Source organism: Zootoca vivipara, chromosome 5 (genome assembly GCF_965207765.1).
Source record: "Zootoca vivipara chromosome 5, rZooViv2.hap1.1, whole genome shotgun sequence".
NCBI lineage: Eukaryota > Metazoa > Chordata > Lepidosauria > Squamata > Lacertidae > Zootoca > Zootoca vivipara.
The window spans coordinates 20,459,616-20,477,216 of record NC_142588.1 but is presented as its reverse complement, the minus strand read 5'-3'; the positions used below and the strand labels follow the sequence as shown (position 1 = coordinate 20,477,216).

General features: G+C 41.9%; 2 protein-coding genes and 3 non-coding genes across 5 annotated transcripts in view; 1 reads left to right on the top strand and 4 right to left on the bottom strand.

The window, feature by feature from the left end:
- Positions 1-501: 501 nt before the first annotated feature.
- Positions 502-16,049, bottom strand: TIMM23B (translocase of inner mitochondrial membrane 23 homolog B). Its single transcript, XM_035137614.3, has 7 exons — positions 15,809-16,049; positions 14,170-14,228; positions 12,550-12,643; positions 10,970-11,054; positions 6,446-6,504; positions 5,013-5,123; positions 502-956 (listed from the first exon to the last, which is right to left on the bottom strand). The coding sequence occupies exons 1-7, from the start codon at positions 15,915-15,917 to the stop codon at positions 841-843; spliced, it is 633 nt and encodes a 210-aa protein (XP_034993505.1). The 5' UTR covers positions 15,918-16,049; the 3' UTR covers positions 502-840.
- Positions 8,157-8,360, bottom strand: LOC118096670 (small nucleolar RNA SNORA74). Its single transcript, XR_004693949.3, has one exon. It is a non-coding gene; the product is annotated as a small nucleolar RNA SNORA74 (small nucleolar RNA).
- On the bottom strand, positions 11,882-12,080 carry LOC118096671 (small nucleolar RNA SNORA74). Its single transcript, XR_004693950.2, has one exon. It is a non-coding gene; the product is annotated as a small nucleolar RNA SNORA74 (small nucleolar RNA).
- On the bottom strand, positions 12,847-13,050 carry LOC118096672 (small nucleolar RNA SNORA74). Its single transcript, XR_004693951.2, has one exon. It is a non-coding gene; the product is annotated as a small nucleolar RNA SNORA74 (small nucleolar RNA).
- Positions 16,050-16,163: 114 nt separating the features above from the next.
- The window catches only part of PARG (poly(ADP-ribose) glycohydrolase), a 67,329-nt gene continuing 65,891 nt past the window's right edge, over positions 16,164-17,601 (top strand). The window contains exon 1 of the mRNA XM_035137508.3: positions 16,164-16,815. Coding sequence (XP_034993399.3) covers positions 16,587-16,815 — 229 coding nt within the window. The 5' untranslated portion in view covers positions 16,164-16,586. The remainder of the gene's footprint in view (positions 16,816-17,601) is intronic.

Genomic DNA, 17,601 nt, shown 5'->3' with positions numbered 1-17,601 from the left:
CTGCTCAGCAGCAGGGTTGTGCATTATGTGGCAGCATAGAGCTCATGCTCCAGCACCATAATTGCCATGGGTTAAGGGGTTGGTTCAGTTAGCTGACAATACTGTACCTTAAAATATAAACATGAAACCCGACAAAGAATTTGTTAGTTCGGTTAAACCTGAAATAGAACAAGAACAACACAGACTCAACATGCTTTATATTTTTCATTCCTTATTATATTTTTACATGTACATGTTTCTCTAGAGGAAAACTAGATTATGGTAATGAACCTCACTCAGCAGATTAATTTAGGTAAGAGGCCAGAAGGTAGAATCTTGTTTCCCAATACCGGACACGACACAATTCAGAACAAAACAGAAGGTAATAGGCAGGTATCACATTATAAAGCAAATGAATTGAATTGTGCAAGTTGTAAAATCACTCTAATGTACTGAGGCACAGTTACCTGCTACAAGAAACAAGTTGCCTATTACCAACAGGATTAAAGAAGTGGCAAAAGCTGTAGGGACAAAAACCTTTTTATTCAAACCAAATCAAGCAACAGTATAGGTACATAAACCTCATCAAAGGACAGACAATTAGCTTAGGTTAAGTAGAGTTAAATAACTTGCCCAGGCAAAAGTGAACATGCTGCCAAAACAAGATCTTCAGCTGACAACTTCACCACACCCTCATAGATAGTAGCACATTACCATCTGGCAGCTGGAAGGAAAGACCGGTTCTGATAACCATGTCACAGTGAGGTTTTCTAGTCTTTGTTTCCATTCCGCTCCATGCTGTACTCAAAGGTTTCAAGTCTGATTGCACGACATATGTAGATTCTCAGTTCTCAATGCTGCTCAGAGTGATTGCCTCCACACTGAGCCCTTCATGTGCTCCCAGTTGTTGTAGAGAGCATAGAGACTAGTGAGCATGAGTCCTGCAACGCCACCTCTCGCTATCCCTCGTAGTCCACCTGTAGAAAACAGTGGCGGTAAAAAAAGAGATCAGCCAATAAATGTCAGGGGCTTAGTCGCATGGGCTGTGCCGTACTAGAACATTTGTACAAGGGAAACACAGTACCCGAGATCACAAAAACTGCCATTGCTTTGGAAAATATTGACACACCTCAATGGGAACAACTTCTTAAAACAGTGGTTCACAAGCTCAGCCACTTAGTAGGAAGAGATTTTAAGTGTCCTCACAGATCCAATGACTGCTACATTTAGGCTCATGATATACAGAGTGAAGAAAAAACAATTCCACTTACATACAGAAAACGGTCAAATATATTAAATTTCATCCCTAGTTGGAATATGAGTATATGAAAACAAAATAGTCCTGTGGCACTTCAAAGACTATTTTTAATGGACTGTGTAGTCCATGAAAGCTTATGCCGTGATACGTTTGTTAAGCTTTGAGGTGCCACAAGAACCTTGGTTGTTTTTGGTAAAATAAACTAGGTACCAACATTACCACCATGGAAATTATACTTAACTAGTAGCTAGTGTAAAGCTAGTTTTATGGTACCAGAATCCCCTTTCTATAGGTTTAAATTTGTTTTACCCAGGGCTGTCATTTCCAGCACCTTAGAATAAAAGCAGTTTGCAGCAAAGCCATTAGGTTTTGCACTGATAGATTAAAAAATAATACGTTGAGCGGGGAGAAAATCCCATCTATATATACAGCCTACAAGGGGCTATGTGACAGGATTTTTGTGTCATGACTTTATATGTGATGCAGGTAAAAGCAGTTCATGAAATAACAGGAACTACAACAGAACACTTAATGCAGTCTTAACTATATAATAATAATAATAATAATAATAATAATAATAATAATAATAATAATAATATTATTTATACCCCACCCATCTGGGTGGGTTTCCCCAGCCACTCTGGGCGGCTTCCAACAGAAAACTAAAACACAGTAATCTATTAAACATTAAAAGCCTCCTCTTAAAGAGTTGTATTTTCAAGCAGGACAGAGGGGAAACGCTAGCCTAGTTTTGGCTTAATTCTGGTGTAACACACCAGAAGAACTTGCTCATGGAGATGAAAACCAGTTCTCATTTTTTCTGATAATGTGTAAAGCCCTGCAACGAAACCCACCCTTTGTACTGCAATGCAGTTGTCCAATACCCAGCTATGGGAGACTCCAAAGGAGAGCAGCAGAACTAAGCACCAATGTACAGCCAAGTCACTTGTGTGAAATTCAGTTTGCATTTGCGGAGCTGGCAGTGTTTGCCTTTCCTGCCTGAAAATATTCACATTAAGGTGAATATGTGGTTGTTTTTTTAAAAAAAAGTTTGGCAAAAAGAAGAGTGCCTTTTGAATAACAGGGCTTGGAACTCCCTGACCTTTTCAGTTATGCTTGGTAAGCGATAGGCGAATGTACTCCTGTCCCTCCTATGATGTCAATTCTGCTAGCCTTGGATAGCAAGTCACTTTACTGAATCCCCCAAAACAAGCAGCTATCATTATCTTTTTCTTGCATACATATGTTGAGATAGGAGAATGTCAAAACATGACTTAAAAGAGTCGCAGGCTGCAATATTTGAAAGCAGACACAGAGCCTGCCAATTGGGAAGGTCTATCCAGTACCGACTTTTGCCACAATAAGACAGCTTCCTGATTGCCATTGGAAATATCCCCTCCAAATCATGGGATTGCTAAAAAATAAAATAAATGCAAAGTCAGACACCTCTTCATTTCATACCAGGTGTGGGTGGCATGCCGTCTGCTCTTATTTCATGGTAGTTTTTGTTACATAAATCAGCCCACTAATGTAAAAAGTTTTATGTAAAAATGTAAAATGCTGTGTTTTCAGATGGTTCTAGTAAACAGGTCACTCTAGCCTACAGGTGTAGCATGTTTAAAATTTATAATCTATTGGGACAATACTCTTAACAATGGTGGGACCCATTCTATGTAAATAGAACCAAATGGTTTTCAATACAAATCATGCCATTTCCACTGATGATGAAGTGAGAAAGCGAAAAACACCCAGTTTCAAGCCTGATGAAAGCTCCAAGCATGTCCGACAAGAACCCCCCGCTTTCTAAAATAAAAGAACAATTGCTGCCCAGGGCTATCAAACTTCTAAAACCTAGAAGTTTACATATACCTTTGTTAAACCCAACCTAGCTGGGTCCTGTGCCATTGCTTGTATCCAGAATAATGCCACCAATACAAACTATTTCATTATTTCTCCAATTATACAGGCATAGTCATAAAGCACCACACATTCTGGTTCAACAAATATATTTTCCAAGTAGTGATGATTTAATTTCTGTTGGGTTTCCGTCATAATTAGCTTTCCTTCTCCAAGTTCTAATGCAGAATTCTCAGAAAGAGCTTTTGAGTTATACTAAGAAAGCTCAGATATACCAACTGTCCCTGCTGGTGGCTAGCCCCCTTTCCAAAATTTATCCCAATAAGGGGGCAAGCAGCAGCAGCAACAGCAGGGAGTGCTGGTGTAGGCTTCTGCAAACCACACAGCTCAGCTTTAAATCTTGATGCTCCTGAACCTTTCTGAGCATGCTTGAAAGAATCTATTGCTGCATGGGAAGTAGAGCTTCCAAGTTCAATCTTTCCCAGTTCAATTTTTTGGGAAGGGAGAGAAAGGAGACAAAGAGTGCTAAGCTTTAATGCCTCAATTTCCAAACCAGGTGATTTAGTTTCTCAAACCCACACCCACACACCCTTCCAAATCCTGCTCCCACTCTAACTTCAAGTTTAATTTATATGGCAGACAGAAGGCAACAAGCAACAACTAACTGGAGAAAGCAAAGGCTGTTCATAGAAATACAACCAAAGTGGTGAACTTTTAAATAAGCACAAACCAAGATTTGAATACATTTTTTCCTTTCTATATATGCATGTACTTTTGGCACTCAAAAATGATGACAGATCCTTTTCATGTTTTTCGCTAATGTATCACTAATTTCAATTGGTTTTCCGATACTAGTTATATTTAGTCTACCGGTAATGGCACTTTGCTAAGATAAGACTTGCTTTCAGAATTGCAGTAGCATGTGTCAATAACATAAATCTGCCATTTAAAATTGGGAGGAGCCCTGAAAGTTAACTAATGTTGAAACAAACAGAACAAATAGCTTTATTGCTTATGATAATGTTGGACTAGGCTGGACCCGGAGAGTGATCTATTACAGCTGTAGTAGGTAGAAGTTCAGGTAAATATTTCTATCTAGAAAAGATGGATAGACTTTTTTAAGAGGACTTTTTGATAAACCGGTTCCCTATTTACTGCTTCCAGTGTGTTAAAATCTGTGTAAAAAAACATGGCCTAGTTTCTTCAGCTCTTCTGTTGTCTGTACAGTAACTGCTGCACACAGAGCAGCTCTATTATGCCAGCACAAATGTCTCTTAACATATTTGTTTTCACTTGAGAATTTGGAATAAATTTTTGCATTGGGTTTTGAGGTATATAACTTAAGGCTGTGCAACCCTTCCTTTGTTCCTAGGGGAAGAATAGAGGTTTTTTTTGTCTTTTAAATATCATTTGAAAACAGTGATGTTTTCCAGCTACAGTCTGAATCATCTTACATAAAGTGCTATCCTGTTGGGCTAAAATTGTAGGATGTCTTTTTAACACTAATCCTTACTGTTTCTGGATGAACCAAAGCTAACTGCCAGAGAACTGCTATGGAGTTTCATGACCAAATTCTGGTGTCATTTTCATTGTCAATGCATCTCTCACATTTACCCCCAATTTCTATTTTAGGAACTGTTTGTTTCCTTTAGCTCTGGATTAACAGTTTCTACCACCATTAATCAAAAGTCAGAACTCACTAAAGGCAGAGCCCTTGTATTAGGATTTCAGACAAAGGTTTAATGCATATGGAAAAGGGAAACGGAGTTTTCACATAGCTCATGCCTTGCTCTTAAGAATATATAATCACAAAAGTCAGTAGACATGACATTAAGCACACACAGAACAGATAAGCTTACTTTTGACCCAACTCCTGTATGCAGAACCAAAATGAACAAAGGTAATTTTGCCAGCGTACCTGTGCTTTTATACAGCATGCCCGTCATGGTCCCAGCAGCAACTGTGTTCAGATCATCTTCTGCACCTCGTGTTTTTTCAATTATGACTCCAAATGCGCTATACAGCAGTGCTGGAATTGAATTAAAGTCGACAGTGAGAACACGAACACACACAAAACAACAACACATGTCCAACACAGAACAGCCCAATAAGATTCTGGTCTCGGTATCATTCTCTCGGGGAAAGTACCCAAAACTGAGCTTGCATTTTTAGGAAGTTGACTTAAGATCAATGAAGGAAAGTTTCCCATTACCCTCTCGCTTCCAGTAGCGCCATTCCATGTTGTTTAGCAGTGCCCATTGGCCACCCAGAGAGGTTTTTCAGGGTATGGACATGTGCAGAGCGATGTCAATGGGGAGAAGAGGGCATGAAACATTTCTGTAAACTTAGTTAACTTTGGTGAAATGAACAGGTAAGTTAATCAGAGACGCAAAATGCAGCCCTGTAATGTAAGGAAATGGCAGAATGTGTCGATCCAGGGGACATGAAAGCACTGAAGCTTCTGAAGGGAAAGGTAATTTGCTACTAAAGTGTTTAAACTGGATCAGCTGTATGGCTCTACACAAGTGCCAAATGCAATATCAATCAATTGGGGCCAAAACCTTTGAAAAGCACCACTAAGGTGCATACAAGGGTTGTCAGCAGCAAAGCCAAATGAACAGACCTGCAATGTTTTACAAATACTGAACATAAAACAACAACACAGTTGAAATAGATTAGTGCCCACTATAACTTTTGAAAAACTTATTTCACATTATTTTAAAAGGGTGACTTTTAAACATCCTATAAAACCATTCCTAATCTCATACTGGAAACTAAGAACGGCAGTTGAATTTGTCTTTTGGTTAGGAAGTAGAGCCACACTCACCCACCCATCCTAAAGCCCACAACTAAAGATTCTCTTCCCAGAAAGGAATTGAATTCTAAAATATTTGCAGACTTGTCACTAGACAGGTCAGGGTAAAGGACTATGACAAACAAGGAAATGTTACTCAAGAAAACAAACACAGCTGTGAAGTGTCTGTTAATGGATCACTTGCAAGGGTGGAATCTTGAACTTTGGGACCTTTGAGCTCAAATGGCAATTTTCCATGATCTATGATTTCTCTGCTGATGGGGGCGGGCAGAAAGCGGGGAGGGAATCCTTGAAGATGTCAGTCTTCTGTGACAAAGGGATATTTTTCAGGCCTCTAAATCTCATTTAAGGGAAAGAAAGCAAGCACCCCTAGTCAGCAGGTCCTAGATTCATTTTATGCTTTGCAATGCAGTGCAATGACTTTCTAAACCCGAAGCAGCCAGAATCCTTGACAAAACTTCCATTCTAATTAAACTGAGTTACTAAGAATGATATTGACATTTCCCACGTAGATTTGGTTTCCACAACAAACTTACCTAGAGATCCGAGAGTATTGGCCCATAATGCCCCTTGCCTTGTCACCATATTTAAAATCCTACAAGGAAGTAATGAGAGAAAGAGATTGATCTGTACTGCTTTATCATATGCTAAATTGTTTTCAAGGCCTAAACAGAACCAAAGACAACTCTGTTTCTTCTGCTCACGCCTTCTGTCCTAGAATCTGTTCATAAGGCAAGAGTGAAAAAGGGAAAGCTTAAATGAAACTTGTTCCACCTGGAGAAATCAAATGCTGTACAAACCTTTGATCTCTAGCACACCAGGATTACAGGTTTTACTATAGGAACCAAACTTGAAAGGATAAGTTAAATTCATTTGCATTTTTGAACAAATCTGCTCTGCTTTAAGGCAGGTGGCACTACGTGCCAAGGTTAATTAGAACGTTTATGTAACTCAAATGCAAATTTGGAGCTCAGTGTTATGCAATATTTTTTCCCACGTTTTCTTTTTCCATAAGCATCCATAAGCATTATTTTCCATAAGCATTATTGTTCACTTCTTTTTTAAAGAAGAAGATCCATAGATTTTTCTGTAGGCCAACATACTTAGCATGTTCCAGGTTCTGGAGAAAGCAAGTGCACAAAACATGGACTGTGATCCAAATAATTAGTTAAGGTGTGCATAATGGCTTGCTCATACCCACAGGGAATTTTCTTTCTTTCTCTCTCTCTCTCCCCCCCCTTAAATACCAGAGCCTTGTACCTTATTAAAAAACAGCCTCTGGAAGTCCCTCGGCTTCAGAAGCGCTTTGCCTTGTGGCATGAAGAGCACCAAGGACCTCTGTATTGGGGCTATGAAGCATAATATAATCATTTCTGCCCCGTTAATTACTCTGAATAACTGAAGCTTCTGAACAGATTCCATGGGACACAAACTAAATGCACTACCCAAAACACATGTTTATATAGACATTTCTCTTAGTTCTAATATATCAATTAAATGGTCATTAGAACACGATTCCAGAAGCAACCATATTTGGGTGAATATGAAATCAGGACTGAAAATTCTGGATGGGGTGACTGCTGCCTAGGAATGAAGAAGTATTTCTATGCATAGGTAGCTACTAAAGATGCAGTACAGTGCCTTAATAATCCAATTCCTCCCCCCTCCTTCAGATAAGGCTTGAATTTAGAAAACAACTTTGGGAGCCTGTTGAAGATAGATAATTTTCCTCTCCAAGACACGACAGCAGATTTGAATATATTCATCAAGCAATTCTTTAAATTGAAATGTTTTAAAGAGAAGTGCTTTCATCAAAGGCAACCATGTTAACTGAGCCAATTCTAGATTAACAATTTTTACCAGTACACTGCTCTACATATTTTAAGAATTAGATCATAGTGCAGTGCGGAGTGCTCTTGTTCATTTTCCTACTTCTGCAAGCCTTGGAAGTTCCCCTGAATATGCTGATGCTCCTACATTAGCCTGGATTTGGCTACAGTTCTGTCCACTCAACAACAGAGTTTGCTATTAGAATACTTTATACCAAGACTGCTCAAATAGTTCAGATTGCATTAAGGAATGTTTCTCCCAAGAAGACTATTAAGCATGCAAAAATTCAAAGTGCTAAATTATACACATTTTAATTTGGACATCCTTAAATATCACTTCTCATAAACTTTATAAAAACAAAGGGGGGAAAGGTCAAACATCCTCTACCATAGAAATTAAAATCACATGCTGAACAAGTATGTATGCTCCCAGACTAGTGCTGAGTAGAACGTTAACTGCTCAGCACACTCTCAGAGAAGCACAGTATTGCCCCACACTGGTGTCAGCTGCCTCCAGAACAGAGACAGTGACAGACAGATAAAACAGGCAGTACTTTTATCTCCCAGCAGTGTAACACTGTCACAGGCATGATACTGACCCAGACCGCTGACTACCACTGGAACCTAGGGACAAATGATGAATGGGAGACAAAGGTACCTTTCAGCACGTGCAAGGTGTCATCTGCTTACAGCATGCTGTGCACCTTACAGAGAGTAAGAAAAGTGAAACTAAATCGAAAGATGTTCTTCCCACTGTGCAGAACTGCCCCAAGCAGAACTGCCATATAATTTACTTATTACAATCCTGCCTAACTGCTAGTACTTGCACACACATGTGCTGAATGAACACCCATGCCAATTTCCCTTCTGTCTCTTTTTTATGGTTCTACTAACCCAGGAGATTCAGAACTACTTGCTATCAAATTAATGATTCATTATTAACTCATAGTAGCAAATGCTGTAAAGGTGACTTACATCTTACGTTTATTTTACTTATGCAATTGCAGCTTTGAGTGGAAGGGGAGGGGGAATAATAAATGGAGCACAGAGGAAACACACTATTTTTTCTCCCCACATTCTTGCGCAAAGCTTCAATTGTGCGCTTACCGGGCTTTGGGACGGTGGAGCTATGGCTCTAGAAGGGTCCTAGAGCTCTCCTCCTTCCCAAAGCTGGGCAAGCACTTACAGGGCCCTGGGACTTTGTCAGAGTCCTTGTGCCTCTTCCCCATAGCCAGGGAAGCAGACCTCCACCTTGCAGAGGCCCTGGTTCCAGGGGATTCTGTCTTTATGCAGTTCTGCTTATACACACAATGGCCAGGAACGTAACCCCCACCTAAGATGTGAGCTACATACCTGTATAGTCATTGTAGCTTGAATACTCGCAAAGAGCCTTATTTTTTGGACTAGTGAGATCCTATGGGAGAACAGACTTCAACTGATCATTCAGGTAATGTGGGCTGCCAATTGTGTTAATGCAGGCGAACGTGTCCTTTTTTAATCCACTGTACTTTCACAGAATTTGGAGTTAACATGTCTGAGCAATGAATATTGCTAGAACTGAGGTAAACAGAAGAAAGATGGGAGGCAACTGTTGTGTCCAATCTCAGTGTCTAATATGGATGCTCTAGGAGGCAGACCAATAGCAGCGGAAGTTCCACAGAGCTGAGAATCACAAAGAATCAGAAGGGAATTGCTGATGACTCGAGGAACAGGGTATGTCATGGATTCTGAGAGGCAGTTGGGTTATTCCAGTTTAGAGAACATACAACTTCCCTATTGGGTAGGATACACTTGCCATTTTGCCAAAACCTATCTTCACTAGTTCTGTGACAATGTTGCAGTATAAAAAAATAAAAAATTGTCCAGTAGCACATTAGAGACCAACTACATTTGTTATTAGAACAAGCTTTCATGTGCATGCACACTTCTTCATACCCCATTGTTCTAGAAAATGGTAATAAGAAGTACTAACAGATGGATAATTAAATCTTATAGGTATTGTTATGGTTTTCCTTTAAAACAGTTTTACAAATGAGGGCCACATATGAGCCACATTTTGTGGAGCATATTTATCCTTGCAACTGCTAAGAATGGAGTGACTGGGATATCTGACCTTCAACATATCTTCCTGAAGGTCCAGTAGAGCATTAACATTAGTTTGCTGCCACCTGCTGGTCTAAAGGATTTAATGTTTTCAATCTTTCTACATAACAATCTGTTCAATATACTGTACACTTTTTTATTTTTATTTAAATGCCATAGGATCATGAATTTGAATCTTCTATGTCCAGCATAATTTGTTTTTGGCCAAGATTTCTCTGAAAGAACAAGAAATCTCATTTGCAAGAAAAGCTTATAGAAATCAAGTGCATGTATTGACATCCTATGCCCTTTTAAGATGTGGCTCTATTTTTGGTGGGGTGTGTGTGTGATTGGGTTTTTTAAATTTTGATTATATATATTGTGTTCTTTATGTTGATCTTTTCTGTGAACCTCCAGGTATAGGGCGGTATATAAATCCAATAATTAATTAATTAATTATAATAATGTATGCATGCACAAATTGATAGGTGGAGATAGAAAGAAAACAAAAAGGTGTTTCCTCAGAAATAACTCAATTACCGTACTTTTTTTTAAGATTAATAAAGTGATCACCACCACATGTTGAGCTCATCCTAACTCAAGACTTCTCACACAACTCAGGGCAGTGACAATCTGCTGTCAGGAATACTAAAACATCCCAGATTTGTTACTTAGTCCTTTAGCTTTATGGGTACAAAAGGCTTTATAAGTTAAGACTTACACAGAAGTGTAATTTTATCCTGACTGCACAAAAGGCCAATTTAATGATATCTCACTTACACTTATAGGAAGTCAAAATTCAAGGCAAGCAAGTAGGGTTGCCAGACTCAATAGTGGACAGGACTTCTGTGCCTTTAATTGCCCTGCTCTCCTTTGAGTCTGGAAACCCTAAAGAGAAACCAGCAGACCCTTTGCTTGGATATTAAACACAGGGTCTGCTGGTTTCTCTTTAAGGTTTCCAGACTCAAAAACAGCAATTAAAGGCACAGAAGTCCTGTCCTGTCTTCTATTGAGTCTGGCAACCTTACAAGCAAGCAAATAAGTATCTGGAAGGCTGTAAGTCCATGAATACTTAATAATTCTTCTGAAAACAAAATGAAAAATGAGCAACCCTTGAAAGCTGAGAAGTATCTGGAATTATGTACTTACTGTACATTTCTAGGTTTAGACCAAGCCATGCTCTGTGTCTCCTTCAAGCCCAATCGCAGGCCATTTAGTGCACCAAATGCAGCTCCTAAAAGGCAGGATATCAGGATTAACCACAGGAAAGGAAAACTGAACACACATTCCAGTAAGGATTAAAACAGCTCACCAATTAAACATGCAGTCTATGAAAAATAAACTACAATAATGATACACTTCTACTAAAGCAGATACAACAGGCATATGTTGTATTATTGAAGGCAATTTACATTTTACAGGCAAAATAGTGAATGTGGCCTGCCCAATCCTTCTTTCCTCTTTATTTTTTGTTCTTATGTTCTCTTTTCCTGTACCATCACACCCCATAGCAATTACCTATTCTCTACCTTGGGGTAAAGGTAAAGGTAAAGGGGCCCCTGACCATCAGGTCCAGTCGTGTCCGACTCTGGGGTTGCGGCGCTCATCTTGCTCTATAGGCCGAGGGAGCCGGCGTTTGTCCACAGACAGCTTCCGGGTCATGTGGCCAGCATGACAAAGCCGCTTCTGGCGAACCAGAGCAGCGCACAGAAACACCGTTTACATTCCCGCTGGAGTGGTCCCTATTTATCTACTTGCACTTTGATGTGCTTTCGAACTGGTAGGTGGGCAGGAGCTGGGACCAAGCAACGGGAGCTCACGCTGTTGCAGGGATTCGAACCGCCGACCTTCTGATCAGCAAACCCTAGACTCTGGGATTTAACCCACAGCGCCACCTGGGTCCCTCCACAGCGCCACCTGGGTACCTAGACCCAGGGGAGAATAAAGTCCCTAGAAGACATAGAATCTTTGATAACCTGTTATAAATCTGCAAAGTTTGTATGTTCAGAAAAACCACAAATGCCATTTTTAACAGACATTAATGCCATCATATACAGCTAATGTGTATGCTCCCATTCTAGTGCTGAGCAGGATATTAACTGCTCAGCACACTCTCAGAGAAGCACAGCATTGTCCCACCCTGCTGCCAAAATGCCTCCAGAACGGTGACAATGACAGACAGATTGGACAATATTTTCATCTCCCAGCAGTGTAACACTGTCAGGCACGGTAATGACACGGACAGCTGACTACTGCTGAAATTTAGGGAATCAACAACAGTCTCAAACATCCCAAACTTTCACTCAAATGTTCCATTGTTTATTTTTGGCAATGAAAGCCTTGCAAAATAATAAATTGTCCAAAGCTTACAGAAAAAGTATCAACAGTGTAAATGGGGGAGATACACAACCTAGATCACAAGGCCTGGAAATCAATGCACCGTGAAAACAGTGTAAATCATTGACACTCTCAATGGTGCTAGAAGACTCTGTTCTGTTGTGCTGCAGGACTATTGCTTTTGCTACAAAAGAGTAACACGCTACCCCTCTACTATAACGCACTCAAGTTTGTGTTGCTTGTTTTAGACAAGAAGTATGTCACTGGAGACTTGGCTAAATTTGACACAATACAAATATATTTTTATACACTATTCACCCCCCCCCCACATACAAATTCTATCCATTTTAAAACAGAACAACATCACAATATAAATTAAATGTTACCCATACCTGTCATGCAGCATCCTCCAATTGTAAAGAATGCCAGCTCAAACCTGCCCCTAGTTTTGCTAGCTCCAGTGGGTAAAATAAATTCATCTGTGTCCTGAAACGGAAATATCCTTTTAAATTACATTTGTGGCTAAAAGCCCATTTGCTTTCTAAAAATAGGTACATTCATTTGAATGTGTTGACATTTACAAGCTAATCAGGCACCTAAATGAAAGGTTAGATAGCAAGGTCCATAAGAGAATAATACATGGTAAATAAATCGACCACAGAAATTCAAGCCATTGCATGTTGACCATGTGTGTAAGCTTCTAGTCTAGCACTGAGCAGGATATTGACTGCTTAGCACACTCTCAAAGAAGCACAATACTGTCCCCCACTGGTATCAGCCGCCTCCAGAACAGAGGAGCTGACAGACAGCTAAAATGGACAGTACTTTTATCTTCCAGTAGTGTAACACTGTCACAGACATGGAGATGACAAAGACAGCTGACCACAACTGGAGTTTAGAAACAAAACCCTCTGTATCACTGGTTCCCAGATTAGAGAGAATTCACACTTAGTTTCTGCCCATACTAGCCTACAGACCTAGAAGCTGCAAGAAGCTGGGACTGTGTGTCGCTTTAAGAGCAAGCATGGCAAAGAGGCAATTGAACACTGTAAGCACTCTCGAGTGGACACTGCGTGTTTGAACCCTGTGATAGGGAGCTTCCTACTTCTCTTCTAGCTTATAAGAGTGGGTGGTGCATGCTTAAGAAGGGCTACACATCTAGATATATTTCTCTTTCTGAACTGTTTGGTGCTGTTTGAAAATGAGCCACTTCACACTGCCCACTGACTTCATTATTTATGAATAAAATTAACAGAGAAGATTCAACTCTTCTGTTAAAGTTTATCAATTTATCCTTATTCATTTACTGAAATATTAGAGGACCCGTCCTCAATTTGGAGCGCTTGATGAGGAAACTGGCCAAAATCTTTTTGGAACCTCACTTGCGCATGGGGTGCTTCCTGAGTGACAAGTGTCTCATTTGCTCCTGTGCAAAGTTGTGTCTTAGCATATTTGTAGAATATGTGCTTGTAGTTTAACCTTCCATGGCTAACCAGGCCAACATTTACTTACATATGTATAGGGGAAAAGGTAAAGACCCCTGGATGGTTAAGTCCAGTCAAAGGCGACTATGGGGTTGCGGCGCTCATCTAGCTTTCAGGCAGAGGGAGCCGGCGTTTGTCCGCAGACAGCTTTCCGTGTCATGTGGCCAGCATGACTAAACCGCTATTGGCACACAGAGGACTGTGACAAGTACCAGAGCGCAAGGAAACACCGTTACCTTCCCACCGCAGCAGTACCTATTTATCTACTTGCACTGGTGTGCTTTTGAACTGCTAAGTTAGCAGAAGCTGGGACACAACAACAGGAGGTCACCCCGTTGAGTGGATTTGAACTGCCAACCTTCTGATTGGCAAGCCGAAGAGGCTCAGTGGTTTAGACCACAGCATCACCCGCGTCCCTATACCTTTAATACATAGACTCATAACCTTTACATAAATTTATTAAATGAAAATTTAGCAATCAATTGTATCTATATAGTAATATAATTTGAACAAGCATTTACATCTCACCTGTATAAGGTATCTGGGATCTACATTTAAATATGGAGACAAAGGATTCATTCCAGTCACTGCAAAAAATAAAATATAAAACAAAATATAAATTTCAGTATAACTAGATGTAAACGTTCATACAATAGTAAAGGGCTAAGAAGACAGAAAAAGATGAAGAATTAAAACAGTGTTAACTTTCAAATGTACATTATGGCTTGGGTTGCACAAAATGCTAAGCAAGACTGGCTTAGAACTATCATGTGAGCTCTTCCAAAAAAACAAAACATGAGCTGATTCATACAACATATCAATCCTTGGCTTAGCCTTAGCCCAATAGCAGCAAATAAAGGACCAGAGAGAAGCAAAGCAGCTGCGTTCTTGCTTGGCTTATGTCTGCCAAGCAATCCCTACTCAATGAAATAATATTCATAGTGTGAGCCATGTCTATCCTATGAAGCTGATTAGTACAGAAGAGAGCAGTGTGGAGAATGAAAGGAGAGAAAAGCCAGTACATGAGTTTCTGGCTAAGTAGCCATACTTAAGAAGAGTTTCTGGCTAAGCAGCCATACTTAAGAAATCTGTGTTTTAATGTAGAACTATCACCTTGAAACTCTGCTTACAACAGAGTAGAAAAGCCACATGCAGGAATACATCAGGAATATATACTTTTTCTGAAATGCTCAAAAGTTATTCAGACCATTCACTGTGTCAAGGCCTTAAAACTGGTCTCCCACATGCTAAGAAAGGAGGCATTTGATCATGCTGGCAAACCCAAGTTAAAACAGGGACCACTTTCAGCCTCATGCCTGGTGGAAACACCATGGATGCTTACAGGACAGGGATAGCTCAGTCAGTAGAGCATGAGACTCAATCTCAGGGCCGTGGATTCAAACCCCACATTGGGCAAAATATCACTGGATTGCAGCAGGTTGCACTAGATGACTCTCATGACCCCTGCCAACTCTACTATTCCATGACCTTGAAAATACACCTGGAAGAGTTAAATCACCCCAGGACAGCTGCTTTCCCTCCTTCACAACATTTATGAGCTGCAGCCCCACAAACCTGCCTGCCAGCACCTTCATCCCCCCCACCGCCCTCCTTCGCTTTAAAATGTACAATACTGCACAGTTGGGGGGAAATAAAAGAGGATCTAATACAAGTTCCAAGAAAGAGCACCAGCCTTCTGTTCAGTCCTATTTGATATTCCTCCTACGCTTTCAAGATAGAATTCTATGCCGCCAAAGCTGTCAGTTTTAAGTCTTTTAATTGATTGTATTCTATGGTCAAAGCTGGTTATTATTATTTTAAAATTTCATTTATACTTTTCAAGTTTATACATTCACTAATTTTACAATCATTTTAACATTTCAAAGCCTGACTTCCTTCCCCTTCTTTCTGCGGTTCCTTAAATTTATTTTTTAATACCTTCTGCATATCCAAATTAACTTAATTTGCTTACTTGCTCATCTACTTTAAATATATACGATTATAAAACTGCAGGTTATTACAATAATCCTGTCAATGTACCACCATCACCATCATTTTATCCCCCCCCCCCCCGCATCACTTGTTATAACAGAGGGGTGAATAAAATAGGGCACCCCCAACCCCACGCCCGAAACGAATGAAGCAGCTCCCCTCGCCAAATACTCACGAGGGACTCCGGCCAGGTCCGCGTGGGAATAGCCGGGCCCACCCATGGCCGCGCCGCCGAAGAGGCCGCCGAGCCCGGAGCCCTTCGAGTTCCCGGCTCCCCCTTCCATGGAGGACCAACTTCTGCCGGGGGGGCTTCAGCCGCCCGCTCCCCGCCTCCTCCTCGTCCTCAGCAGCGGCGATTAATGGACGTTTCTCCCTCGGCGCCCGCTCGCTCCTTCCTTCCTTCCTCCCTCAAGGCCGGCGCGGGAAAAGAGAGCGCGACGACCTCCTCCTCAGCACCAAGGCCGCGGCTGCCGTAAAACGACGCCACGGCGGCCGTAAAACGACGCCGCGACGCCGGCGCGCGAGGCTGCTTCGTTTGCGTCTTCTTGTTCCGCTTTACGGCGGCGGCGCTTTCTTGCTTTCCGGCTCGGCCGGGAAACGGGAAGCGACGGGCATCGAGGGAGGGCCGTCGACGAAGGCTGGTCCCTGAGCTTGGGGCGCGTGTCCGAGAGAAGGGGGTTCGTTGGGGGTTGACGGAGAGAAGCGGTGGGGAGCCCTCACAACGGCTGGGAGGGCGAGCGTGCGTGCGGGTACCCGCCTCGCTCCCCTCAGCCGGGAGAATGTGGAAGGGAACTTTCCCCGTCGTCTTTCCCCCTCACGGAGCCCCTTCGCCGCCCCCGGGCCCGCTTTCCCGCCGGTGGTGACCCTGTCGTCGTCGTCGTCGTCCCCCCCTTCCACCGGGGCGTGTGAGGCGAGTGGAGAAGGGTCGGAGGGCGGGTGCTGCTCCCCCAAGCATGAGTGCGGGGTCTGACGCCCCCAGGAAAAGGATCAGGTCGGACCCCCCGCTCGCCCCCTCTGCCGTTGGCACCACCACCACCACCAGCAGCAGCAGCTCGGAAGAAGAAGCGCAGCCCCATTCCTGGAAGAGGAAAGTGACCCAGTGGCAGCCGCCTCTTCCCTTCAGCAGGGAGCAAAGGTCCAGCAGCAGCAAAGCCAGCCCCGCAGTCACAGTGGGGAACAAAGGTTCGCGTCGCCCTGGGGATCCTTTCTCTACAAAAAGAAGGAAAAAAAGGCCATCCTTAGTCACTTGCTTTTCTCATCTGGTTTGCTGGGAGGGGGAGGGGTGTGTGCATTTCCATTTCCTGCGCATCAGTTGTGTGGGGTTCCAGTGCCACCTTTTCCTTAATGCTCCACCCAGAAGCCAAGAGCTTTTGGGTTTACAGTGCCAGCCTTGATCCCTGTACTCTGCTTGGGAGAAAGGTTGCGGCCCTTCCAAGCTGTTTATGTCAGGATCACGCTTGGGTTTAAGGCTGTGGTCCACGAGACGCGCTGCAACTTGGAAGAGAACCCAGGGGCCATCTAGCCCACCCCCCTGCCGGAACCCACAGGCCTGGGATTTAAGAGTCTTGTGCTCTACCAATTGATGGAAATGGGCCCACTGAATAAAGTGATACTCGTTTCTTACTCAATGTGTGTAGGATTGGGCTGTAAAGTAGACAGATTCGGCATAGTCGCTTGCAGTAATTTAAAACAAGTTCTGGTGCTTTTATCACATTACCTTTAAAAACTGAAAATCATTGTCCTGCTTTTATAATGTAATAGTTTGACAAGATAGTGGCTCCATCTAAGAAGAGTGGTCACTTCTGCTTTACAGAACATGCTGCAATGAAAAGGGAAGCCATATAAGAGCATTCTTGGCTTTGGTGTTCATTTGACAATAGTTAACTGACAACAGTATTTGACTAGTCAATTTATTGGCATCACAGTTCTGTATAATGTTGTTCTGCAACTCTTATGAGTATTTGGAAC

Excerpts from the sequence above, each read along its gene's own strand:
- TIMM23B (XM_035137614.3), bottom strand. The coding sequence starts at position 15,917 with ATGGAAGGGGGAGCCGGGAACTCGAAGGGCTCCGGGCTCGGCGGCCTC. Across the intron at positions 14,229-15,808 it reads GGACCTGGCCGGAGTCCCTC|TGACTGGAATGAATCCTTTG; the intron begins GTGAGTATTTGG and ends TATTTTTTGCAG. Across the intron at positions 5,124-6,445 it reads CAATACTCTCGGATCTCTAG|CACTGCTGTATAGCGCATTT; the intron begins GTAAGTTTGTTG and ends ATTCAATTCCAG.